The following is a 26,151-nucleotide window of genomic DNA, read 5'->3' on the forward strand; positions in this document are numbered from 1 at the left end:
TAGATTCAGAAGCTTAGTGTAAAGCATAAAATAATGTTTTTACTGATGGGACATGTGTTAAATAAATATAAGATTATGAAAATATACTTTTTGTTTATTGAGAATATGAAAAAGCTGTTCCAGCAGAGCTTGTCTTGTGTGTAAAGTCCTGTGATGGCTTGCATTCAAGTGATGACAATGTGATTACATGCACACACTGGAGGCTGTGTACATTTCATTTAACTTTGTTTATGCTGCAGATACTATTTATTTCAGAATTGTGAGGCTGATGATGTATAAGTAGCTGCTGAGACACCCGTGACCCTACTATTCCTACTTCATTCCCTGCCACAAGTCATGAGGTGATATGAATCTAGAAGTTTCATTTGGAACTGTAACTCTTTCAAAACAGTCATTTTGAAACCCATTCTTTTTGACAGTTTCAACAGTTTTTTTTAAGTCATGCATTATTACTAAATTTTTTGTTTTGTTTAATAGGACCCCATTACTTTGTACATTTCAAGGTGTAAAGCTTTATGCATTGTTAAATGTTATTGTTCTGGTTTTATGTCAGAATTAAAACATTCAAAACAAGTCAGTTGTTACAGTTGCTGTATAAAATATATTAATTGATTAAAGTTTATTAAAGTTTTCTGAATACTTTAAGGAATAATATGTCCATGAAATGACCTGACCATGATTAATTGCAATGTGCCTGTAACATGAAATATGAATTGACAATTATAATTGTCTTTAGCTTTCTTTTAAAGTAAATTTTATGGCTGATTGATGATTGTATCAGTGTAATACATCTTGTGAAAAGTCAATTAATCAAATGCTTAAAATTCAGTCTTTCACTATCTCTCTCTGTCAGGACGTGCCAGGTTTTGGTCTGATATCCAAAGCAGTTAACACCTTGGCATGTTAACTCATATTTTTACAAGAGCTGGAGATACAGAAAGAGCAGAAAGCATGTGATAAAGTGATAAAATAACTGAATAAAGATTACTGAATAATCTTTGTCGGATTCTTCTTTATGATCAGTCTTTGTCTGACCAGCAAACACAACTGCTGCTTACCAAAATGGTCTTGTGATGTAAAAATCTTTAAGATTACAATACACAACACAACATAAGAATAAACAATGGTTAATCACGATAATATAATATGAGAAGTAAATGAATGTTGATTACATTAAGAAATTAATACATAAAGGTGATGTACATGAAAGAGATAAAGTTGAATAAAGAGGTCTGCAACTGTCATCCAGATGTTGTGCCAAAGTGTTTAAATCCTGAAAAATCAAGGAAAACAATTAGTCTGTATTAACTGAACACTGTATCCTGTTGCACCACCGCTGAGGGTGAGCTGCTGCTGGACTCTGTGGACTTAATTGACTTTGTTTCGGATATATATATGCAGACATGCCCCCTCTTCTCCCGCCTTCATCTGAACTATCTCTCCTGAATTATCTGTCTGCCCTGAACTGTCTGTCTGCCCTGAACTATCTGCCTGTGGGATAACGACCACAAAGTTCGTTCCTCTGTCACTGGCTCTCCCGCTGTTGGGAGTGGCCTTGTGGTGTGTGTGGGCAGCACACACCGTTCCTAAGCCCCCTCTGGCTCTGTCGGGCTCCTCCTTCCCTCCGGCTCCACCTTTGTCCTATGTTGCTCTGGCTCCACCGCGACCTTCCGGATCCCTGCTTCCGCCTTGGTCGCCGGAGCCATCTGCTCCTTTGTCCTCCTCCTAAGTCCTCCTCTGTCCCTCCCTTTGTTGTTCCTGCAATGCAAGGTCGCAGCTTCCAAGAGGGGGGTGAACTCTCACAGTTATGGACTTGAGTTTTGTTCTTTTTCTGTTGGTACATTCCAGTTCCTGTTTTGCCCTCATTTGGTTATGTTCCTGATCCCATTAGTTCTCAATATAAGTTAATATCCTTTATTGTGTTGACCTGTCTGCCCCTCATTATCTGCTCTATTTATAGTCTCCTGTCTGTTTAGTTTGCTGTCGGTTATTGTTAGGTGTTATGTGTTTGTTTTACCTGAAGTATTTATTGTTTGCCTGGGACACAAAAGGCTTTTTCTCCGACATCCTGTAACTGACAACAGAACCATAATATAGAATACACCAAAAAAAAAGCAATTTAACATAATTTCAAAAGGAAGCAATTTTATTTGTGCTCTGTAATCCAAATCTTTAGAATCCATACGACTCTGCATCTCTTCATCCTGAGCAGCGACCATAAGCAGCAATACCCATGCTGATGCACCCGTTACTAATTCAAAAGTTGCCACTTCAAGAAACTTCATGACGGGTTCCCTTTCAGTCTGTCACTTCGACGTTGTGTAAAAATTTGCTAAAATTTGCATAGCTGGCCACAATCCGGACATCCGGGTATAAATAGGCCAGAATGGCATTTGCTCACTTGTTCTGTTCGTCTGAGCCAGTGCAGGGCTCGCTGAGAGATACAGCACTACATTCACCTCTCAGTTTCTTTGTCATTGCATCTATGGCACAAACGCAGTGCTCAGTGTTTGGGCGGCGCTCATGCTGAAGCAGCTTTTGTGGATGGTTTATGTCCTTCTTGTGAGGACATGGCTATCAGCACATTGCGCTTGCAGCTCACATTCTTTTTAAAAAGACCGCAAGGCCCTTCTACTTCTGGGTACTAGGCCATGATGATGTGTGCACTGAAGGAGAGAAAGGAGTTGTTGCGGAAGAGGTTCTGCTGGATGAATTCCCGCGGACCTCTTGTTCTTCCAACCGCATGTGTTCTCTAATAGTGTTTCTAAGTGAGTTTGAGAACACGTCTCAGCGCAGGTTCGATCTCTCATTCGGGGCTTGTGATGAGGATGAGTTGTCTATCGCAGAATTGGAGGGTGGGTCTGACTGATGTGCTGTGCGTTGGTCTGGACCTGGTGCTGAGATGGCAACCGTGCTTACCCGGGCAGCAGAGAGCATCAGGCTTGAGTGGATTCTTCCACCCTGTCCTGAGCATTCTTGCTTGAATAATTGGTTCTTGGAGACTGAGCGTGACAATCAGCTGTGCTCCGCCCCAGTTCCTTTCTTCCTGAAGTGCACGGAGAGCTGATGAAATCGTGGAAGGCACCTTTCTGCCATAACATGATACACTGGTTCCTCTGCTCTAACCACCCTTGACAGCGGTCCAAAGAGGTAATACATGGTGGTCCCCCGGGTGGAGAGAGCACATACAGTGCATTTTGCGCATGAAACAGCTCCATCTAGAGGGGTTGTTACCTCATTCTTTGTGGTGAGAGCTTATACTGCTTCTGGACAAGCTGCATCCTCTCTGCATACCATGGCTATCTTGCAAGTGTTCAGGCCAGTGGTCCCAACCAGGAGCATGCAGGAACTCTGTTCAGCAACTGACTATGCCCTCCAGGCTATGAAGGTCATAGTGCAGGCTCTGGGAAGGGCATTGTCCACATTAGTTGACCAAGAATACCACCTGTGGCTCAACCTAGCTGAGATGCGGGATGCTGAGGAAGTGCGCTTTCTTGACACCCTCATTCTCAGGCGACACCGTTGAAGAATCTGTGCAGCAATTCTCATCAGTTAAGAAACGGAGGCCTGTTTCAGCATGGGTTAGTAGTAAATATTGGGGGACCTTGTGTCAACTTTTTTGATTGATGATGACCTTGTAACCTCCGAGACCTTTCCCTCCTCCCCTCGTGACCTTGAGACCACCCACGTAGTTCACCTTTGACCCTGGTAATAATTTCCAGATGTGAATATTGGCATATTTGGAATACTGGTGGAAAATTATGGTGTTTGTACAATTCCAACCGGTGACAGGCCATAAATGAACATTATAAATTAGTTTTCAAACTTTTTAGGTATATTTTGAACTCTCACATTCGGGATGCATCTGCAAACCACATATGGCGGTAACCAGTTGCATTCTATGACATGCTGTCTATGAGGAAATGAGAAAAAAAATACACATACACACACGTCAAAGTCAGGGTAAATGAGTCTTATTCTCTTCTAAATGAAATTAAAGGGATACTCCATCCCAAAATGATTATTCACCCCCATGTGGTTCCAAACCTGTAAAAGCTTTGTTTTTCTTTGGAACACAATTTAAGATATTTTGGATGAAAACAGGGAGGCTTGAGACTGTCCCATAGACTGCCAAATAAATAACAGTGTCGAGGTCCAGGAAAGTATGAAAAGCTTTGTCAGAATAGTCCATCTAGTGAGTGATTCATCCATAACGTTATGAAATGATGAGAATACTTTTTTTACACAAAAAAACCCCCCAAAAATAACGACTTAATTCAACAATTCCTCTCCTCTGTGTCTCTCCAAATCAGCGTAGCACCATTTTGGCAATTCTGAGCAGTACGCAGGCGGCGTACGCTCTTCTGTATCGGCCACACCACAAGGATATGTTTTTTTACGATGTATTTACGCTTTGGTTTGAAAGCAAACAGCGCATTGGTGCTGTGCGGCTGACACAGAAGAGCGTACACCATCTGTGTACTACTCAGAAATGCCAAAATGGCACTATGCTGATTTGGAGAGACTATGGGACAGTCTCAAGCCTCCCTGTTTTCATCCAAAATATCTTAAATTGTGTTCGAAGATGAACTAAGTTTTTACGGGTTTGGAACGACATGAGGGTAAGTGACTGACGACATGAGGGTAAGTATGTGATCACACACGATATGAAACAAAGCAAAACTTTTAAATTGGTTTTAGGCATCACTAAAAATATAAAAACATCTTACATTTTTCCAGGAACGAGACAAACCACACAAACACACACACAACAAGCAACCACACACATACACACAACAAGTAACCACACACACACACACACACACACACACAAAACAAGGAACCACACACGCATACATTGGTTTTTATATTTTTTCCTGGGGAAACTCCATAGACGTAATGATTTTTTACTGTACAAACTGTATACCAACCCATCACAAAAATTTATGCATATTTTCATTTTTAATAAAATATTGTTTGTAAGCAATCTTAGTGATCTTAAATTTCATCATAAACCACATTTACATTGTTATATCAGTGTAATACCCATGTCATTATACAAATGTGTTTCCTGATGAAGCATATAAACAAGCACACACATGCATAAACATTTCAAGCTAAAAAGAGACTTATCTTTATTTTAAAGAATATGGTAATAAATAAAATATATAATTATATATGACAGCATAGTAACATGTTACTAAAGCAAATAATTTATACATTTTAAACATGTATTCAACATTTCTTTAAGCTTCTACTGAACTAATAAAACACACCATTCTACCATTTTAAAACACACGTTACACTATGAAACCAGAACAATTTTATATATGTATTGACTCAGTGTATCTCAGTGTGGTATGGGAACAGCTCCAGTCAAGACTGCAAAGCCCTGCAGAGAGTTGTGTGCTTAGCTGAGAGAGTTTCAGGGTCTGCTCTCCCCTCTCTGCAGGACATCTACCTCAAATGCTGCAAAAGCAGAGCTGTTAAAATCACAAATCACACAAATCACCCTGGGTAACTCTTTTCATTTTGCTGCCATCTGGTAAGTGCTTCCGTAGCCTGATGGCAAAAACCGAGATACTTAGGAGGAACTTTTTCCCCCAGGCCATCAGACTCCTAAACTCAGACTCAGTCTCTTAACCCTTGATCTGACTTCATTTAATTATCAGTCAGAGACTGAATATACTGATATTGACACTTGCACACAGCAATTTCTATAATTTTAATTTTTATTTTCTTTTTTACCTCTATTGCTGCTATGTAAATAACCTGTACAACGTGTTTGCACATTCTCCTCTTGTAAATTCCTGCTCATCTTAATATTTATTAAGTCTACAGTATACTGTCCTGCACATTTTATTTTATAAGCATCTTAATTTTTTCTTATTTTTTTTAATCTTACTTTTTCCATATCATATTTTTTGTATAATTTTCTTGTGTTTGTATTCTTTAATAATTCCACCGTCCATGGAGCGGACCTGACTTACATTTCACCGCTGGTCATATGCTCTCCATATAACCATGTATGTGACAAATAAAAATCTTGAATCTTGAATCAATTTTATATGTTTCCATGATTTTGTTCTTTCTTTTTTTTTTGTTCTTGATTCTTGATTGTTTTTTGTTTTTTAATTTGCTTTTTTTTTTGTTTTGTTTTTTTTTATGTTTGTTTCTTTCTTGTTAGTTCTTAATATGGCAATATTTCTGTGAATTCGCTTGATTTAATAAAATATTGCTTTAAACCACCATCTTCACTCAAAACATTTACATCATATTATTACAATGTATTATTGTTTTTGGACTTATGTTGAAGTGGTTCCTGTGCTTTATTTGTAGTCAGTTTGTATTCTTTCCTGTTGATTAGTTCCTGATTGTTTCCAGGTGTGTCTTGTTTGCCATTCATTCCTTGTTACCTTGTTATCCTGTTTGTCTTTCTCTATTTAGACCCTATGTTTTCCCCTGTGTCTTGCTAAGTCTTGCTAGTGTTACTGATGCATTTCTGCATGCTCTATTGTCTTTCTGCTCCATGGTTTTGACCCCTGCCCTGTTTTCTGGATTTCCCTGTGTAAACCAAGGACTCTTTCTTCAAGCAAGGGTGACCACAGAAAAACACACTAGCATTCAATATTTGTATGTCACAACAATTAAATTAATTAATACAAATAAACTAATAACATAATCAAAATACATAAAAATTCATCCTCCCTCAAAAAAAATATTAATAGCCAGCCAACCCTCTATAAACCCTAACACAATTCCAGCTTCTCCACACAAAGCAATTCAAAAAGAAAATTACAGAAATACCCTCCAAATCCTACTACATATAAAAACATAGCTCAATCAAAAAAAAAAAAAAAAAAAAAAAAAAACAAGTACTCCAAACCAAAATTTTATTTCACTGCAAACATAACCCTCATGCAAATAAATAGTTATAGCTTGAAGTAAGTGCTTGAAAGCATCAATATAATTTAGAGAATACAAAGTTTGGCTGGTAACACAAGGCTGGGAAGTGATGTACAAAAAAGGGGGAAACCAAATAGAAACAAACAAACAAACAAAAAAAAAACCAACTAGTCAGGCCGGTTTGCAACAATTAAAATGTAACTGTGCTGGAGGCATACAGCGCCCACATGCAGGGACCGGCTAGCTGAGGAAATGCAACACAACAACACAACAACACAACGAACAGACTTGATGAGGCATGAACGGACTAGACTTACCAACTGCAGGTAACAACATTAATACACAACAAGGGACAATGGTAAAAACATGACTACTTATAACAGACAATGAGGGTCACATGACATGAACAAACCAATAAGAGACAGGACACATGACTAAACCAACCAATGAGAACATGACACAATGAACAAGAGGAACCAATAGCATTAAGATGAGGGCAAGGGAAGCATGACACAAACAGCAATCAAACAACAAAATAAAAGACATGAAAACAACAACAAAACCCAAACACAGACATTACACTGTGCAATGAAAGATTATTAATAGTCTTTCTTGTTCTATTTTTCATATGTTGCTGCCTTCATTACTGTGCTATACATTTAAAAGAAATGTATTTTAATTTTATAGCATATATTTATATATAAATGTAGAGTATCTTTTGCTGCTGAATTATCCACTATTATAAACCTAGATTATAATAGTATTTTTGTCATAGATTATGCTTAAATATTTGTTCATTAAAATGAAGTTGTCTATATGTAGTAGATTGTGTTTAACACACAAAAGAGTGACGATCAGGTCAACACAGAGAAGTAAAGAAATTCTACATTAAAAAAAAACTGTGCTGTATCGGATTGGATCGGTATCGGCAGATACTCAGAATTTTCGGTATCAGATCGGATCAGTTCTGAAAAATGTTAACGTTGCATCCCTAATTAAAACACTTACGAATATAAAACCTCTAAGTTACATTTACCTGCAACACAGCCATCAATCTTGAACTACTCTCAAGAGTCAAGAGAGTCAAGAGGCATTTATTTGTCATTTGCATAGTTAACACTGGGCATTGAAATGCTTGTGATGAGGTTCAAGCATACAGTGACAATAACAAGACATAAAAACTACCAGAAACCAGAAAGTACAATGTTTGTGTCTGCTCACTCAGACCATGTCCGTGCACAAACAAACAGGGAAGTGTTACCAAGCAGCATGCTTTCCCACAAAAGATTGGACCCCGTCTGCAGGCCATTTTCGGGTGCCTGCTTAAAAACACTACATGACCAAGTCCTCTACTAATAGCCACTTCCCCGGCTACACCTGTTTAAGTTTCCTGTCTTGTGTTTGTGTTGGACTGTTTTACCTGTGTTAATGACCTCTTGCCTGTTTATTGTATGACAGCTTTGGATTATCCTTTGAATAAACGCTGTATTTGGATCCTCAACCTTTTGCCTCAGAGCAGTTTGTAACAACTGTACTGAGCAATTAATTAATAAAATTGAAACATAACCACTGTTCTGTTCATTTGCTATTTATATTTCAACTTTTATTTCCTAAATATTTTAAACTTATGTTTAATTTAAATATATGTACATATATTTGTTATAAATACAAAAAAATAAACATGCTTTACCCATATATGAACATGCATTCTATCGGCATATATGTGTGTATTTAGGAAAATATCTGTCACATATTTGAAAATGGATATATATATGGCAATATATATTGGATACTTGCACATATATACATACACAAATTTGTTATTAATACAAAAAATAAACATCCTTTACCCATATATGAACATGCATTAACATGCATATATATATATATATATATATATATATATATATATATATATATATATATATATATATCCATTTTCAAATATGTGACAGATATTTTCCTAAATACACACATATATGCCGATAGAATGCATGTTCATATATGGGTAAAGGATGTTTATTTTTTGTATTTATAACAAATTTGTGTATATATATATGTGCAAGTATCCGATAGATATTGCCATATATCAGAATCAGAAAGAGCTTTATTGTCAAGTCTGTTTACACACACAAGGAATTACTCTTGGTGTCAGGAGCTTCCAGTAAAGAAAGTAGACATAGAACAGAGATACATATAATAGAGTCACCCCTTCATTGCTGTGCCCTTTTTTCTCTGTATCATGAATGATTTGTAGATTGTACAAAAGACAATACTGAAAAGATCTACGCAAGCAAGCAAGCAAGCAAAATAATAAATAAATAAATAAAATAAATAAAAATTACAGTTTCTTGTATTGGTTTTCTGTGAGCTGCATGTTCCCTGTGAAAAACTAACATGAAAGATGTTCACTAACACAACAGCAGATATTATGATTTTGTGTGCATTGAAAAATATTGTTAACTTTGCTAATATGTGTAGGACCAAGTCAATAACAATGTCAAACTTATAGTATAGTCTTTTTTATTCTGTTGGGTGGTTTATATTTGCATAACATTCATATAACCACCAGTAAAGATAGATACAGATATTTACATATTGCAAAAGATATAATCATAATTGTGTAGCCCATAATCAGGACATACATTGTATAGTGTGTTTACAATCATAGTCATTTCCTTCAGTGCTCAATGTAGTCAATACAATGTTCTTGTTATTTTGTGGAATTTTGGGAAGATTCAAATAGTACCAGTATTATTTGTTACTGTTTGAACAAGAATGTCTGGTATTTTAATGTAAATAAATATATGAGAATTATGGTGTGTTTGTAATACTGAGGTGAATTCAGGTGAACTGGGACAATTTTTTTGCCATTAAGAATTTTACAGTTATCCTGAATTAACCCCCAAAAATGCTTTTTTTTAGTTTATTTATTTGTTTGTTTGCTTGCTTGTTGTTTCTACAAAAAATATACAAGATTGATCTATATAGCCAAAACACATAAATAATGTTGCATAACAATATTGTCATTTCTTCATATGGATAAGTGGAATTACAAATCAGATAATATTTGTAAATAATTATTTACATTACACACACACACACACACACACACACACACACACACACAAATACAAGTATTAATGAGAGTTTGGAATTAAAGTCATTTGCGGGTGTATATTCCTAAGTGCCTGTGGCAGTTAGGACAGGAGTGATGGGCATCTTTAAACCCTCTGACAAAGAATGGGATAAGGCAAAATCCACAAATGAGCCTGTAAAACAGTGTAATAAAAACAGACAAAATAAGAAATTATTGATGTATTTAGATATATTTTCCACACCCTAGTGAAAAATAAATACTAAAATGTATTTGAAATTAATTTATTTCATGCTATACTATACTACAAATACATTTTAATATCTATGTACTTAATAAAATATTTGCAATTGTACTTTTAGTATACTAAACTGGTATACCTTAAGGCTACTAAATTGGAACAACTAATTTTGTACTTAATGCAATTGAATTTTGATGCGGAAGTAGTGCTGAAGTCCAACTAAAAATATACTGAAGTATATTTGATTGTGCTAAAGTGGAACTTTTGTAAGTATACTTCAGGTACACTTTAAATTTCTTGCATTTAATGACCGATATTATTCAAAGATCATACAATCCTCCTCAATTGTGACATCAAAACACATGTTTGGATTAATATTATGAAATGTACACAACTTGTACTTCAAATAAAGTTTCATTAAAATTTTTATATCAGTAAGTCTTGAGCGATATGTCAGTAAATATGTTAATAGATTTGAACTATACTTAGCATGAATTAATGTAGTTTAAATATATTACAATTTTGCCAGTAGTACTTACCCGACTATAGTCAATAAGAAGCACATGCCCCATGCAGCAGAACCAGATTTATATTTCACATTAGTGATGATGCTCCTATGGCAATACTTGCACACAGTCTCTGTCGGTGTGTCATCCAAAAAAACAAGCACCTGTTGTGGCTGCACCACGACCACCTGAGGGGCTACAGGCTGCACTATCTGCTGCATGAATACTTAAATGGTGAAAAAGTTAGTTATTTTGAGAATCTGTCAACAATCAGTTTTCTATTCATACAGAACACATGCATATTGTGCACAGTACACATATTTAAATATGATTGGTCTTGCGGTGTTATGCAGCCCAAATAGCACTGAGACTTTCCGGAGTAGGCGTCACTCTGCTTTTGCATGCATTCCAGACAGACTGTCAGGATGTGCATTAGAGGTGGGAGATTCCCCTTCAAGGGAACTCGAACTGCCTCCTCTAGTGGACTCTATGGGGAGTGCCATCAGCATTACCGGTGTTTGAAGCGTGTGTGAAAACACTTCCAAATTAATTGGACCACACAGCCGTGACGTGCCCAGAAGTATAAAAGAGCACCTGTAATGCACGTCATTTTTTTGTCTTCAGGAGCCGTTTGTTTGTTTAGTGTGTATGAAGCAGTATGGAGAGCAAGAAGTCAAGCGAGCATTTTAGGAAATGTATATTTTCTTGTCCAAGATTTCAGACACCTGAGAAAAACACATGACCTTTGTGTTATGGTCTTGGTGAGGAGCACGCCCATTCAGTGCTTAAGGGCACTAAATGCACTGTGATACATTTCCTATGAGGAAACTCCACCCTTACTTTCCCTATTCTCGCGGGATGTAAGACAGGCATCTGTGTCTCGTGGCTTGGGTCCCACTCGAGCAGCACCCTTCCGGTCTCTCTCTTGAAGCCAACACGGAAGTGACTAAAACTGCAATTCATTGACTGGCCGCTAGAGGATGGCTCCAAAAGGGAGTCAGTCCTGTAGATGTCCCATAGATCCAAAAGGGAGTCAGTCCCAAAAGGGAGTCAGTCCCCAGTGCTGTGACGCGCTGCCAAGATGGCGATGGCCGCTCCGCCCACTTTGAGCTTCAAAAACGCTCCTCAGAAATCTGCGGGCGACTGTGTTTTTATACAGTCTGTGGTCCCACTGCTGCAGAAGTATGGCAGAAACTCACGTCGTGGGGTTCGCAGGTTGAGCTTGTTGAAAAGCTTGGATGACATGATGGATGAATGAAATCTTACTTGACCTAAGGTAAAAACCCTTTCATTTTCGGTACACAGTTGACGCTATTCACAATACATTTGCATTTTAGTATTACAATATATTGTGACATGATATATTTTTATACCCCTTTTAAATGTTGAACAATAGTATCAACATATGTAGCCTATATATTCTATATCCCGCGATCCAACATAGTATAAGAGGTATGGAGAATGGATCAGTTTTTATAGGGAAACACTGCCTAGTTAAATGTTTAGTGATGTCACTACTGATTTTTGAACTAATCAATCATGTTAACAACTTTTCAGCACTTACTATGAATTTCACTGAGACAGTAGTAGGGTCACTTTGTTAAAACATCTAATTATAGATCTAGTAAGACAGAAACTCACCTGTTTCCCACTCATGTTGGTCTGCTGTATTCCCTGAAAAGGTAAACCTGTGTCCAAGTCTCTCTTAGCCAGACTTTCAGACTGACGGCTGAAGGTCTGGAATCCATGGCAGCTTTCTTTGGCCAAGGCCCGCCCATGAGGATGTTTGACCGACATGCCAAACAACCAATCACAGTTTTTTTCATGCAGCGTCATGTTTCGGGGCGTGGAAATGTCGCCACAATAACAGACTGGTGTGTAAAACTCTCCAACGTATTTTAAAGATTCTATGCCGCGAACTTTAAATATTTCTACTTTTGAAAACGCAGCGTTTAGTTGATCCTGATAAGCTCTCGTCATCACAGTTGTAAACGCTACGGCTTTCTTCTTTCGTGAGGGTGTTTGGCGGCACAACATCTTTGTTTCCAGGTGGAACATTAAAGAACGCGACACACATGTCTCCCGGAAATCCTGTATAAGGGGGGCCACAGCTCTGCACAATTTTGCTCCCATCCTAATCAAACACTCCTGATCCAGCTAATCAAGGTCTTCAGGATTACTAGAAACTTCCAAGCAGGTGTTACTTGGAGCTGGTTGGAGCTAAACTTTGCTGTGACTCTCCATGAACTGAGTTTGAGACCACTGGCTTACAGGCTCTTAGGCTGGACTTATGATGTTATTGGTGAGCTTCGTATAGATTTGCGAACCACTTTCTGGTCCATTCTCTCCTCCTTGGGCTGTAAGCGGGCTTGGGATACCTTACTGCTTTTAGGGTTTTAAAGTAGGCAGTCCTCCTTTTATATGTGGCTGGTCTCTTCTGATCGCAGGGTATTTTCAAGGAGGCGGTCCCCTAAAATCCCCCATATTTTGGTCTGTATCCCATGCATTAGGTTTTCAAGCAAACGGCCCATTGTGTTTAGGTACATAGCTGTTTGAGGACAGTTGTGTTCACAACTTGGCTGAATGGGATGTGCCTCCTTTATATTAGTGTTGGCTGAGTTCCCTGGGTGCCCCTTTTAAATCTGTGCATGTTTGCCAATATTTTTTTGATGCTCTCTCACCAGGTGGTTAGGCATGCACTGAGGCGTGGCATAATGGGTATTCCGATCCCATAGTGTCCACTAGAGGATGCAGTTTGAGTTTCCTTGAAGGGGAATGTCTCAGGTTATGCATGTAGCCATGGTTCCACAACAGGGAATGAGACACTGCGTCCCCTTACCACGCCTAGGGTCTGCCTAGGGCCTGCCTGTTTCACTTCTCCTTCAGACAAAGAACAGGTGCCCTCTTATACTTCCAGGCACCCCACTAATGACATCACGGGCTGTGTGGTCCAATGAATTTGTTGTGTTTTCACACATGCTTCAGACACTGGTCATGCTGTTGGCATTTCCCATAGTGTCCACTAGAGGACGCAGTGGAACCATGCTTACATGTTTTCAGTGACTCTTTCTGCAGGTTATATCTTTACACCAATAGATGGCTCAACTGGCTGTCTTTTTTCAATTTGTTCAAAAACACTGATTCATTGATCAAAATGTTGCATGTATTGCTCAGAGGGAGATGCAGTTAATTTTCTGCTCTGATTTCTTTTGAAATAGTGTGCACTACTTTATGGTGCATGTACACCAGTCCATACAGCTTATTGTATATTGCATATTTTTGGAAAATGCCATCCAAGAATTTCATACATTCAGAAAAATGTGCATACTGTGCACAGTATACATGCATATACATACTATGTAGACAATAATGTTCTGAGATTAAGGATAAATCCTTGATTTAAAGAAATTGAAATAGGCCTGAGGTTGAGTATATTTTCAGCAAATTTTCATTTTTGGATGAACTATTCCTTTAACTGCCCTTACTTTGTTCTGTGCGTTCGACTATTTCGATATGAGGGGGCACATTGAGGACAGGATAAGGGTTTGCCCTACTTCTATTAGGGTTTTGACGAACCTCTTGAAGATTGACTGTGAACATAAAACATCAATTAATTTGTAGTTTTCATTCTTAAATAAATCCAATTTATATGCTGACCTCAGTAGCTGCAGCTCTTACCTCTCTGCCTGTTGGCAGGTGGTGCTATGGCCACAGTATATTCAGGTGGTGGCGAAGCTGGAATTTCCTCATAAAGGGGAAAGTTACTGATGTCATTGTATGCAGGGGGTGGAGATGTGGAACCTGCTGCTGCTGTACATGCGGGGATATCCATCTATTACTGAATATAATAACACAGTTTTCTTAAGTCACTGAGCTTTTGAAGAAAATGAAAATATGAATGTACATTGTATGTGTACATTACTTTATGTTAGAAACACTCAGATAATCAGTTAGGTGCTGATTCAGTTATTGAATTAGTGTCTGACATTTTATTTATTTATTTTACAATCAAATGAGCCGATTCCCATACTCGTTGCCAATTTATATAGTTCTTATTACTTTTATTATTATTATTTACATTTATTAAATGTTTATTTTGCTCTGTTACTGGCCAAACTAACCTTGAACAAACAAACAAACAAACAACCAAAAAAATATATGCAACATGAAGCAACTGGACAAAACAAAAACATCAGGCGGGCTGAATGAATTTATTATTACTCTTTATTATTATTAGTTTTATTACCTTAATTATATGTATGTCTGCACTATGTTTGTACTTTCTGTACTGGAAGCTCCTGACACCAAGGCGAATTCCTTCTGCGTGTAAACACACTTGGCAATAAAGCTCTTTCTGATTCTGATGAAAATGCTAATTCAATCTCTGACAGCAGGTGGCGCTCATAGAACACTAGGTTATTGCTGCACGCAGCGCTGCGCTAATTAATTGTGTATTTAACGACGGTAAGAGGAAAAAGAAAATGCCATCGAAACTTTTCGGAAGACAGTCAGTTCTCTTTAGAAATACATCCATATTCACCCCACCCTAATTCCATGATTATGATTTTCTTTCAGTATTTCAATGAATTTGTTCTGTCTGGTACAGTATTTTCTCTGCTCGCGTGACTATTCTCTCCTCTTTGTGCCCGTCTTCAGTGCATCTGTCTTAAAGATAATATATCATGATGATCACTACGTTTGTGTAACAAAATTGCATCCTGTCAGGAATACCCTGCCCGCGCAATTTTTAACCTGGTCGTTTTTGATTACTGTCAGTTATGCTGGCATTTCCAGATATTGAAAAAAGACGAAAAAAAAAAAAAATATAAATATATATAAAGCGAAGAGTGTAAATATTTTGTTTTGTGGAAAATATAAAGATATCGCTGTCCCTAACTTGCAACCTCCCACTTTATTCACTTCCTAAATTAAGTGAAAAAGACGCTTATAATACGTGTATCTGGCAACACAATTGAAGCTGAGCCCGCGTGACGCGTCCTCAATCACAACCCGCTCAAGGGACGAGGCCATGTAACCTTTTCACGATGATAATATTTATTTATTTATTTTTTAAAACCCAGATAGCTTGCTGAAATACTTCTGCGGCCGCCTCATCTACCTCAGCCTTTCTGATCAAGTCTTGTGTTTATATCTAACTCATTTCAATCTATCAGTTTTGTTCCATTCTGGCTCAAACTCAAAATGTTTGTGTTACCAGCCAAGATCCTGAACAAGTATGATAGGAATGAAAACAGCACAATGGGGGAAAAAGTGTCACTGCTAAAAACGTAAAACAAAGTTATGAGCTTATATGAACCTTACAAAAATCAACCATGTTTATTTATTTATTTATTTATTTTTAGTAAAAGTGTAGTAACCATGTTTTTTGGCGTGTTGATTACCATTTGTATAACCACAGTTTTACCAAATACCATGGTTAAACCATGGTTAATGTATAGCAAAACCATGGTTAATTTGTGGTTACCTCGGTTCAACTATAGTAACCATGGTATTTTGGTTTTATTTGTAGTAAAAGCACGTATTTCTACTAAACATTTAGTCATTTTATCACAGTATGTAAACTTTGCTGTACATAGGGAATTATTACTGAATGTTCATCTTTTTGCCAAATCATAGCTGTTTCGTCATACATGAATCATGTTTCATATACAAGTTGTAATGACACAGGCCACCTCATGCCTTACTTTGTGTTTCACTGTACTTAAAAATGTTATAAATTATGCAAATTTTAAAAGTTTCAATTTAAACAGGTGTAAATAGCTGGATTATTCTTACCTGCGTGTTGATACTTCACAGAAACACTTCTTTTCTTAAAGACATCACTGCCTGACTCACTCTACCTGTTTACCTGTTCATCTTTACTATCTGTGCATTCCACTGCAGCAAAGAGGAATGTGCCTTGCAGTTCCATATAGTGAATGGCTTAGGGTGAGAAAAAAATTAGGTGCTTTACACAGGCATGTTAAATGTATTCTATTATGATTTGGCCAAATGGTTTGATCAAATAATTGAATAGGGAACACATATTCAGTTTTCTTTCAATAAACTCTATAAAAAGGAAACAAAAATCTGCTGCTTATTAATAAATCCTCTTAAATGTCACCCGTCCCCTCTGTGGGACGCCTAAGTTTATTTCACTTTATTACAGTTAAAACCTAATCTAATAATGACAAACTTTATATTGTTGGAAAGGTCTACAGCTCCTAAATAGATATTTTACCAATGTTTTTTTTTTGTTGTTGAAAATTATGTAGGAAAAGTAATAGATCAAAAATCTACATCATAACAGGAGTTCTGACCTTTGTCAAAAAAAAGTCTTCTTCGTTGCATTTTTCTCTATCACACTTTAGAAATCATAAAAAATTATATTTCACTTGAAATCTCAAAATTCATCCTTTGAAACCCATTTTAAAATCAGACATTGCATTACCATGAAAATGGTACATCAGTATCATGTTACAAAATGTTTTGTTCATGAATTATAAAAATTTAAGTTTGGATCGTACACTTTCACATCTATGTTCAAAAATGTGAGAGACAGTTATTAATAGTTAGTAAGGTAGTTGTTAATTAAAGTGAAATATGGTCATGCAGAATAAGGCATTGATATGTGCTTTATAAGTACTAATAAACAGCTAATTTAATTTGCTAAGAAGAAGCTAGTTAGTAGTGAGAATTGGCCCTTAAAATAAAGTGTTACCATTAATTGTATTAATATTAATACTCCTTTCCTTCCACTGTCTACTGTATAATGGCATGAGAAGAATAAATCTTGCTGAAGAAGTGTTGCTTCTGAAATATTTAGAGTACAAAGATGGATGTTGTATCATAAATGTGGCCAAAGGATAATAATGAATGAATTTGTCATTTATTTACTGTGAAAATAAAGGCCATGGCATCAACAAATGCACTAAATCAAAAGATAAAAAGGAAAAGTAATGCAGTAATGATTGCCATTAGATACTCTGACAGTAATACAGTATTTTCATTTTATTACAGTAAAAACTGAATACTGTAAATGCAGTAAAACACCACCATGATGTAGACATTTATTTATGAATTAACTGATTGATTGATTGATTGATTGATTGATTGATTGATTGATTGATTGATTGATTGATTGACTGACTGACATAACAGTAATGGAAATTTGGATGTAAAATGTGATTAACTTAATGGTCATAAAAATAGACTTCATTTAGGCTTCAATCCAGGCATGTTCTTTACACTTTAGTGAGATTCATCTATACACTGCTCTGAAGCCAAATACTGGTACTGATAGTGTCTAACTGATCTCACACCACAGAAATTAATTAAAGACCAGGGCCATGAATACAAACCTTAACATGTTAAATTGTTTTTATTCAATTTAGTCAGGTATGCAGTTTGTTGAAATGGTCCAGTGCAGAAAAAATTGTATTAACCTGAGAATACGCATTTGGCTCATTGGCATAAATCTCACACTGATCTGACTGAGTGCAAATGAGTTGATTTATGTCGTGTTTTTAAAGCTCATCCTTGCTGGTTTCATGGGCAGATTTTGGTGACTCTTTTATCTGTTCATCTGACACCTGAAAAGCAGAAATGCACCAACTATTACTCAAATCAATGAGTTCAGTTTTTTTATTTATTATTATTTAATTGCTCGTAATAACAGGAAATAATAAAGCCATCTGTTGGCTTTTGACTGACCTCATCTTCATCATCATCATCGTCCTCATCATCACTTTCGTCCTCATCATCATCATCTTTACGCTCTTCTTCTGGTAACACTCCTCCATTATCCAGGAACTTTGAGAAAGTCTCCAAATCTCTATTTCCATTATAGTCAACAATCTGATTTCACAAAGTATTTTAAAAGCATTTGTCAGTACCAACATGCTCAAGTCAAATCTAATTTATTTGTGTGGCCCTTTTAAATTTGGTGACAATAAAATCAATCAAGCAGTTGAGATATGCAACATAGTATATATTGTATAGTATATATGCAGATAAATTAGGACATACTTAAATATCCAACTTTATATAAATAGCCGGGCAATGATATAATACATTTTACAATGGGGAAAAAAACAGCAGTTGAGATTTGCTATTTAGTATATACTGTATTATATAGCAAATCTCAAACTTTAAAAATAATTTAATGTTAATATGTCTCATTTAATATGAATAACCTAAAAATAAACTAAAATAAAACACTACTTAATGCCCTTTTACAATATGACATCTTTAAGTGTGTGTGTGTGTTGTTGCAAACCTTCTTTTCAGCCCCAGCTGAAAAGTATTTAATGGTAGGAAATCCCGGTATAGTGACATTTTCCACATCATTTTCTGAAGCATCCATCTTCGCAATGACTATGTTCTCATGGTCTTTGTACTTCTCTCCCAACTCATCCCATATAGGAGCCAGTTGCTGACAGTGACCACACCATGGAGCATCTGTGAGATGGGCATAAATGTTAAAGCCATTATAATTTTTTTTTTTTTTATTTCAGTTTGAGAAAATAAGTGCTAACTTACAGAATTCCACAAAGACATTCTTAGTCTCATCAAAAGCCACTTTGTTGAAGTTCTTCCCAACAAGGACTTTAACTGGATTCTTGTCCCAGTCCTCTGGAATTTCTTGAGTCTTCAAAAAGGGCTAGATTAAAGTATAGACTGTTTTTTAGTAGCAGATTTGGAATCTTAAATATTAAAAATAAATAAATAAATAGAATAGAATAGAATAGAATAGAATAGAATATTGAAAATGATAATATTGCTGCATTACACACCTTCACAGTACCATCCAGAACACCCTGGCAAAATGTTCTCAGTGCATCTTTGTTGATGGTTGATCCTTCCATTGTGTATGTCACCACTTTCTTGGTGTTGATCAGGCGAATAATAGGAGCATCATTTGCAGAGACGCTGAAATACTTCAGCACATGATCCACTTTGTCAGACGTAACATCTAATGTGATGAAAAGCACCTACACACACACACACACACACACACACACACACACACACACACACACACACACACACACACACACACACACACAGACTATGAGTATTAGAAATAGCAATCTAGAACAATATGACTTGATTCTGTGAAGTAAACATCACTTTAATATGTTAAATTTATTTAGTTACAATTGAGCTAATAATAAAAAAACTTACTTTTTCCTTAAACTCACTGGCAACATCTCTAAAATCTTCTAGAAGTGCATTCTGGGATTCCACAGTTGTATTAATGAATAGAATCATGTGATTACGGACCTTAGAGCTAAAAATTTGTTCAGCATTCTGCAGAGAGATAATGTAAATGAAAAAGTGTGAAATTAAAGATTTTTTTGTTATGATAACAAAAATAGTGATAAACTTCATTATCATGAACATTTTTATTCATGTACATATAATATTTTAAAGACAATTTTTTATTGTTTAAGCAACTGGATGTTGATTGGTTAGTGAAGTGAATTTTGAAGTGTTACCTCTTCATTAAATGGAATGACAAGTTTCATACTGTTGGTTTGGATAAATGAAATCATCTCCCCTTTGTCTAGCTTGCTTTCCTCGGTGAGTGGCAAGTCTGCCCGCCTTTCATCAAACTGGAATATACACAAAGAGAATGTGGGATTGTGATGGAAACATAGCTGAGCAAACTACACATTCTTTTTTAAAATTGCATCCTGTTTTCTTAAACAAGAAAGTTACATTTTTGGGCGTGAACAAAACAGTGATTTTAAATGAATCTTCAAAGTGAGCGAATCTTCCATTTCAGGCTCACACTGGATATTTTGTTTACTTAAAGGGATACTCCACCCCAAAAGAAGAATCTCCTCAGACAATGAATTTGAATCAGTGGGATGAATCAAAATACCCAGCAACAGCAGTAACAAACTGTAGTGCTAGAAGTATGGGATTACCTTCTTGAAGAGCACCAATGAGTCACTTTTTACGTCATACTTCTTGAAGAGCTCTAGGTTGCTTGTGATTCCGAAGTTAACATCCACTGCTATTAAAGTTACATCATAGAATGTCTTTGCCTTATCACCTTCCAAATCCTGGGACAGAGAGTACAATTTAATAATAACTTTTTCAATGATAAATCTTTTTTTGTAAACAGGGAGTGTAATGTATGTTTTACTAGATCACTCTGGTTATAAGGCAATGTTAGATCTTAAAAGTCAGTGACTTTATGCAAACAATAGGTAATTTACCTGGAAGAATCCAACCACAACCACATCATTTGCATCCAGCAGAGCCTTTACACTCTTCACATCATTGAGAACCGTAGCACTGGGCCCTGTGTGCCTCTCCAGCCATCTTGTGATTCCTTTTACCGTTCTCTTTCCTGTTCAAATTACATAATAATCCTATAAGAAATATGCCTATGTATGAAAATAACATCACACATTCAAACACACCAAACAAATAAATGTATTACCAGAAAAATCAGTGACATTTTGCCTGTTGCCATCTTTGAAGAATTTAAGTGTGGGAAAGCTGTTCACATTGAACTCTGCTGCAAGGTCTCTCTCTTCTGCCGCATCCACTTTGGCCAGTCGTGCTTCAGATGACTCATTTTTCAGTAATCCAGCAACTTCTGCATAAATGGGCTCCAGACTGCGACAGTGACCACACCATGGAGCGTCTTTTTATGTTTTGAAAGACAAAAGCAAATTTTATACCAGCATTCATTCATTCATATACAGTATAAGACACAATGGGGCTAGTTGTCACACTAGAATGTTGTCACAAAAGCTATATTTCAGTAACTAAAAGGTTTTGAGTCAAATTTCAGACATAGAGTTTTATGAATTTTCTATTCTATTTCTAACTTTCTATTCAACAAATCCTGAAAAAACATTGATAATAATAAAAAATGTTTCTTGATTTTTGATGATTTTTGAAAGCTCATGTACTAAAGGCTGCCATCACATGAATAAATGATATTTTACAATATATTAAAATGTAAAACATTTAAGTTATAATAATATTTAATAAAAATATTTTTAACATAATTTATATTGTATATATACCAAAGTTTTTTAAGAAATATTACAAGAATAAAAAGTGTGACTATACCCTATACTTTGGTGTCAGTGCATGTAATTCAGAATTAAATGCCAGTCAAGTTTTAAATTAATTGCATAAATGCAACAATTTACTTTCATGATGTCAGTATTTTATTTTTTTTATTTTTTTTACCTTTGTCCTCTAACATTTTACTGCAATGACAATAGCACAATGCACAATTATAACATTTGCATAACTGGTCCTCCTTTCAAGCGTGGGAGAAATAACAGGTGTGCTCCTAATGGATGATGTGTCAAACAAACGTTAGCAATCTTTGAACTTTTCTTGTGCTGCTCATGGATAGAATAGGCTAAATGCATGCAACTAAATATATATAAAAAAGTTTTTAAGTAAAATAAACAATTTTTCTTCTCATTTTGAACACTCATTGCAGTAAGAAAGTAATTGCACAGTGTTTTCTTGCATTAATTATACAAAGATCATAATGGCCATTTGTAAGCCTTAATAATTATATTCATATAGTTTAAAGGAAAGTCATGTAGGGTACTCACAAAATTCTACAAGCAGGTACTTGTTCTCACTGAGAGCCCTATCAAAGTTGACACTATGAAGGACCAAAACATCTTTCTCTTCTGTAATTTCATCAGTCTTTTCTGGTTTCTCTGGTTCTGTATCTTCTTCAGAGCTGTCCTCAGCTTCCTTAACTGTTTCCTCCTCTGCCCTCACACACAGGCCGCAGAGCAAGAGGGTGAAACCCAGGATGTGTAGAAACCTCATGATCGAACAGTTCATGTGCCTACAGTGAAAGAGAGTGCTGAAATGAGCCTTAACATGCTGCTGTCTGCTCTTGTGGTGCTGATAACAGACCACTGACGCTGACGAATCATTGTAAAGCCTGCGTGGTGCAATCCTACTGGCCTTACTCGCCACTTCACATGTGCTCTAACAGTGAGCCGTTGGAGAGTAGAAAATTAACATTAGATTACAGGCAAATACAATAACATAGGAAACTGCTTTCTCTTAGTACCCTGAAGAATATATATAGCTTTCCTTCCTGCTTGTTTCTTTCTTTCTTGCTTGCTTCTCTTAACCAGTTATTGAACAGATGAGCTTGTAGATGAAACCTGTTCTTTGTTTACATTCATTTTTTATCAACTTTCTATACTCTGTATATAATAGATTCAGACGTTGTTACAAATGACCTACGTGTCCATATCTGGCTTTTACATGCCACATTCACTTGTAAGTTACTCCTGCTCAGACACGTAAGCACTCAGAGCACAGAGAGGAAGAAATAACCACATGAACAACTGTAATATTTAAACTGATGATGAAATTATAGAGAGGGACATACACGGATGATGTTCACTCTGGCAATGCACACACACACACACACACACACACACACATAACTGTTATTACCAGGAAATATGTTGAAACCAGCTTACCATGTGCCTCTTATTCTTTTCTCTTACTGTCATTCTTCTATTGTTTTAAAGCCTATGCATAATGAACATAAATGTGATTGTTATTACATGGCTGTCTTGAATACTTGATTCTGATTAGTTCATCTGTATAACTGACTGCAGACAACGGTATTATAATATCATTGATACAGTATACTATACATTTTTTGTTAATATTCTGAATTATTTCATTTTTATATTTTCTCTTTTCATTTTTGTTTTAGTTAAAGTTTTAGACTTTGTGTCATGTTTATTCTTTTTATCTAAATATGTCAGTCTATGTCTATATAGTTTTTATTACTTTTATTTAGTTTTTATATAATATTTTATTTCAGTTAGCCTAACGCTTTTTTATTATTTTAGTTTAGTTGACGAAAACAGCCCTATCTGCAAGTAACCAATTTCCTGCATTCATTCATGTTATATTGGGTCATATTTGGTCATGTTGAGGTCCAGTTGTTGCAATTTATTTTGTGACTGTGACCTGACTACATCATTCCTTACCTATTTATGACTTGTAAGTGTGTCAGGAGTTAGAAGCATTTTTGATCACAAACAGGGTATTTTAATAGCAAATTGTTGCATACATGTTTTAGCAAAATGATGCTCTTTTTATACATGAAAACAAACTTGAGCGTAAGAATAATCAATTAAACTAAGTAGTATTTAAAAAAAAAAAGCAGTACTTAATACACTGCCAAAAATAGCAGATATAAAATAAAATTAAAAATGTAATAAAATAAAATAAGTTTACAAAAATAAGGTTACAACAAATTAAAACTACTAAGTACGAACAAGAAGAAATGTATCAGGAACAAATTAACATGATATTTTGTGTGGAAGATGGGCTGATTGATTATGTTAGTGGATAGTCACAGTTGAATTCATTGGGATTCTCTCTGTCCATGGCCCAGTGAGCAAGTAAATCACTGAAGTCTGGGGTGCTTGAGCTACTGAGAGTCCCTGAGATACTGGAGCTGGTCATGGTGCAAACGCTCGTGTTACTGAACATGCTCAATGATGTGTTGATGTTAATGGAGCTCTCCGATGTGTTGATCATACTGAGCGAGTTATTTTGCATGCTTGTATCACCTAACATGTCAAGTTGTTGTGCGAAAGGCTCTGTCCAGAAGCTGACTGGCAGGTGACGTTGGCTCATGGGTAAACCCCGCCCTTTCCTTTGAGCATCTTGAAAGAGCTCTGCAAGGGGCCCGAGCGACTCAGGCTCCTCCGCCTGCCCTGATGATGCTACTTTGATGAAGTCGGCATAGTATCGCTGGCGGCCCCCGACTTTCGGACATGGTTTCTCTGCATAAATGTCACAGGCATCAGGGTCTTGGCTTCGCCCAAAGTAGCGCTGGACATCGTTGCTGATGAGTTCAGCAAACCGCAGGAGCTGGTTGGTCATCTCACCGTTACTGGGGGATGAATCAAAACTCCATGGCTCTTCCTCTTGCGACTCTCTTGCTACTGCATCCTCTTCCTCCTCCAAACTGTCCTCTCTCAGATCCTCTTCATATTCTTCTTCAGTCTCTTCCTCATCCTCAGCCGGAAAGAAGCAAGGAGGAAAGGGTTTCGCCAAACCCAGATTACCCAGATTACTCAGTGTCCTGATAACACTTGCTGCCATACTATGAAGGAAATTAGAGGTATATAGAAATATAAATAACACCAGGTGGGACAAGAAGTCACAAGTAAAGGGCTATATGGTTGAGTACACTGTATGGTTGAGTAAATTTTTTTTTACTGTTTTCTCAGAATAAGAGTATTTTTTATAAATACCAGATTGGGGAAAGTAGTACCCTTACATTTAGATTGGTAATCTTACACAATTTATTACCTGATTTATTTATTTATAACAACAACAACAATAATAACAACTTTACAATAAACTGCACAAGATCACTGATGCAAATGATATTTCACAGGTTTTTATTACAGGAAAATTATAAGAAAGTATGTGTTCTTTAAAAACTCACAGAATAAATAAATATAGGCTATATATTTATATATCTGTGTGTGGCATTCTGCATTATTTATGATATTGCGACAAGTTTTTTTTTTCATAGGCTAACAGAAAAAAAACACGATATGCATATAAGAATATTTAAATGTGACTACTTTTCTTTCTATTCTCAAAGAAATAAAGAAAGTCATTTAATAAGGCTAGTTTGTTATATCATAAAAAGTTAAAGTGTGACCAGTGAGCCTCTCTTACCGTGTAATGCTATGGATGTCGCTCGCGAAGTCGTGCTGTCCGTTCGCGTCATGGATAATTAGCGGTTTGCTCATTTATACCCAAAGCTCGCGGGGAGTCTGTTTTCTGAGCAAATATTTACGCGCGCGTCTGTAATTGTGTTCTGCTCAAACAGAGCGTGAGTTTATCTTGGCGCCCAGCAACCGGAGAGATGAACGGAAACTGGCGCGTGCTGCCCGCTTCGTTTGCCGGGGGACGCTCAAGTGTCCGTTCATCTCAGAGCGTATAAACAGACGTACATACACACCGTCTGACACACAGCTGTTATCGTGTACTGGTGACCACTTAAGGATGAACCTAAAAAGGCGTGAAATCGCATCTTACGCCGTTTTGACTTTTGAATGAGCCCCTTTATAAAACCCCATTAAAAAGACAAGCAAGCCAAATGGCTCATGATAGTCCTTTGATCTGTGTGGGCTGCGTTTGCCCTAATAAATAATGTGTACCAGGCCAAAACAGAACAACTCTAAAGTTTGAAATGCACAATGCGCAACAGCAAAATGTTGTTTCTGCAAGCTTAAAATAGAGACTGAATCATTAATCATTTATGATGTTAATTAAATATGAATATAGGACAGACCGGGAGTTGTCACACAGGAAAACTGTCACAAAGCCAAATATGTCAAAGT

General features: G+C 36.5%; 3 protein-coding genes across 3 annotated transcripts; all 3 read right to left on the minus strand.

The window, feature by feature from the left end:
* Nucleotides 1–8,923: 8,923 nt before the first annotated feature.
* LOC122138844 (lipopolysaccharide-induced tumor necrosis factor-alpha factor homolog) lies at nt 8,924–16,628 on the minus strand. The gene is made up of 5 exons (XM_042733538.1): nt 16,547–16,628; nt 14,429–14,588; nt 14,236–14,340; nt 10,784–10,976; nt 8,924–10,178 (listed from the first exon to the last, which is right to left on the minus strand). Exons 2-5 carry the CDS (start codon nt 14,580–14,582, stop codon nt 10,070–10,072), a joined length of 561 nt encoding a protein of 186 aa, XP_042589472.1. The 5' UTR covers nt 14,583–14,588; nt 16,547–16,628; the 3' UTR covers nt 8,924–10,069.
* A 1,109-nt stretch (nt 16,629–17,737) lies between these two features.
* LOC109074881 (protein disulfide-isomerase-like) lies at nt 17,738–22,639 on the minus strand. The gene is made up of 11 exons (XM_042733648.1): nt 22,351–22,639; nt 21,207–21,413; nt 20,980–21,113; nt 20,686–20,823; nt 20,251–20,367; nt 19,937–20,062; nt 19,546–19,743; nt 19,292–19,412; nt 19,029–19,210; nt 18,464–18,607; nt 17,738–18,342 (listed from the first exon to the last, which is right to left on the minus strand). The coding sequence occupies exons 1-11, from the start codon at nt 22,589–22,591 to the stop codon at nt 18,277–18,279; spliced, it is 1,674 nt and encodes a 557-aa protein (XP_042589582.1). The 5' UTR covers nt 22,592–22,639; the 3' UTR covers nt 17,738–18,276.
* Nucleotides 22,640–23,833: 1,194 nt separating this feature from the next.
* On the minus strand, nt 23,834–25,951 carry LOC122145905 (protein PERCC1-like). Its single transcript, XM_042762219.1, has 2 exons — nt 25,484–25,951; nt 23,834–24,896 (listed from the first exon to the last, which is right to left on the minus strand). The coding sequence occupies exons 1-2, from the start codon at nt 25,555–25,557 to the stop codon at nt 24,122–24,124; spliced, it is 849 nt and encodes a 282-aa protein (XP_042618153.1). The 5' UTR covers nt 25,558–25,951; the 3' UTR covers nt 23,834–24,121.
* Nucleotides 25,952–26,151: the final 200 nt, after the last annotated feature.

This window comes from Cyprinus carpio, chromosome A1 (genome assembly GCF_018340385.1).
Source record: "Cyprinus carpio isolate SPL01 chromosome A1, ASM1834038v1, whole genome shotgun sequence".
Taxonomy (NCBI): Eukaryota; Metazoa; Chordata; class Actinopteri; order Cypriniformes; family Cyprinidae; genus Cyprinus; species Cyprinus carpio.

What these genes read in the sequence shown, in the direction of transcription:
- LOC122145905 (XM_042762219.1), bottom strand. Translation starts at nt 25,557, where the DNA reads ATGAGCAAACCGCTAATTATCCATGACGCGAACGGACAGCACGACTTC. An exon ending in GACATCCATAGCATTACACG is followed by an intron (nt 24,897 to 25,483) that starts GTAAGAGAGGCT and finishes TTTCCTTCATAG; the next exon opens with TATGGCAGCAAGTGTTATCA.
- LOC122138844 (XM_042733538.1), bottom strand. Translation starts at nt 14,582, where the DNA reads ATGGATATCCCCGCATGTACAGCAGCAGCAGGTTCCACATCTCCACCC. An exon ending in ACCTGCCAACAGGCAGAGAG is followed by an intron (nt 14,341 to 14,428) that starts GTAAGAGCTGCA and finishes TTATGTTCACAG; the next exon opens with TCAATCTTCAAGAGGTTCGT. An exon ending in AGTCGAACGCACAGAACAAA is followed by an intron (nt 10,977 to 14,235) that starts GTAAGGGCAGTT and finishes TCACCATTTAAG; the next exon opens with TATTCATGCAGCAGATAGTG.
- LOC109074881 (XM_042733648.1), bottom strand. Translation starts at nt 22,591, where the DNA reads ATGAACTGTTCGATCATGAGGTTTCTACACATCCTGGGTTTCACCCTC. An exon ending in CATTGGTGCTCTTCAAGAAG is followed by an intron (nt 20,368 to 20,685) that starts GTAATCCCATAC and finishes TGTATATTCCAG; the next exon opens with TTTGATGAAAGGCGGGCAGA. An exon ending in TTCTGGATGGTACTGTGAAG is followed by an intron (nt 19,413 to 19,545) that starts GTGTGTAATGCA and finishes ACTTTAATCTAG; the next exon opens with CCCTTTTTGAAGACTCAAGA.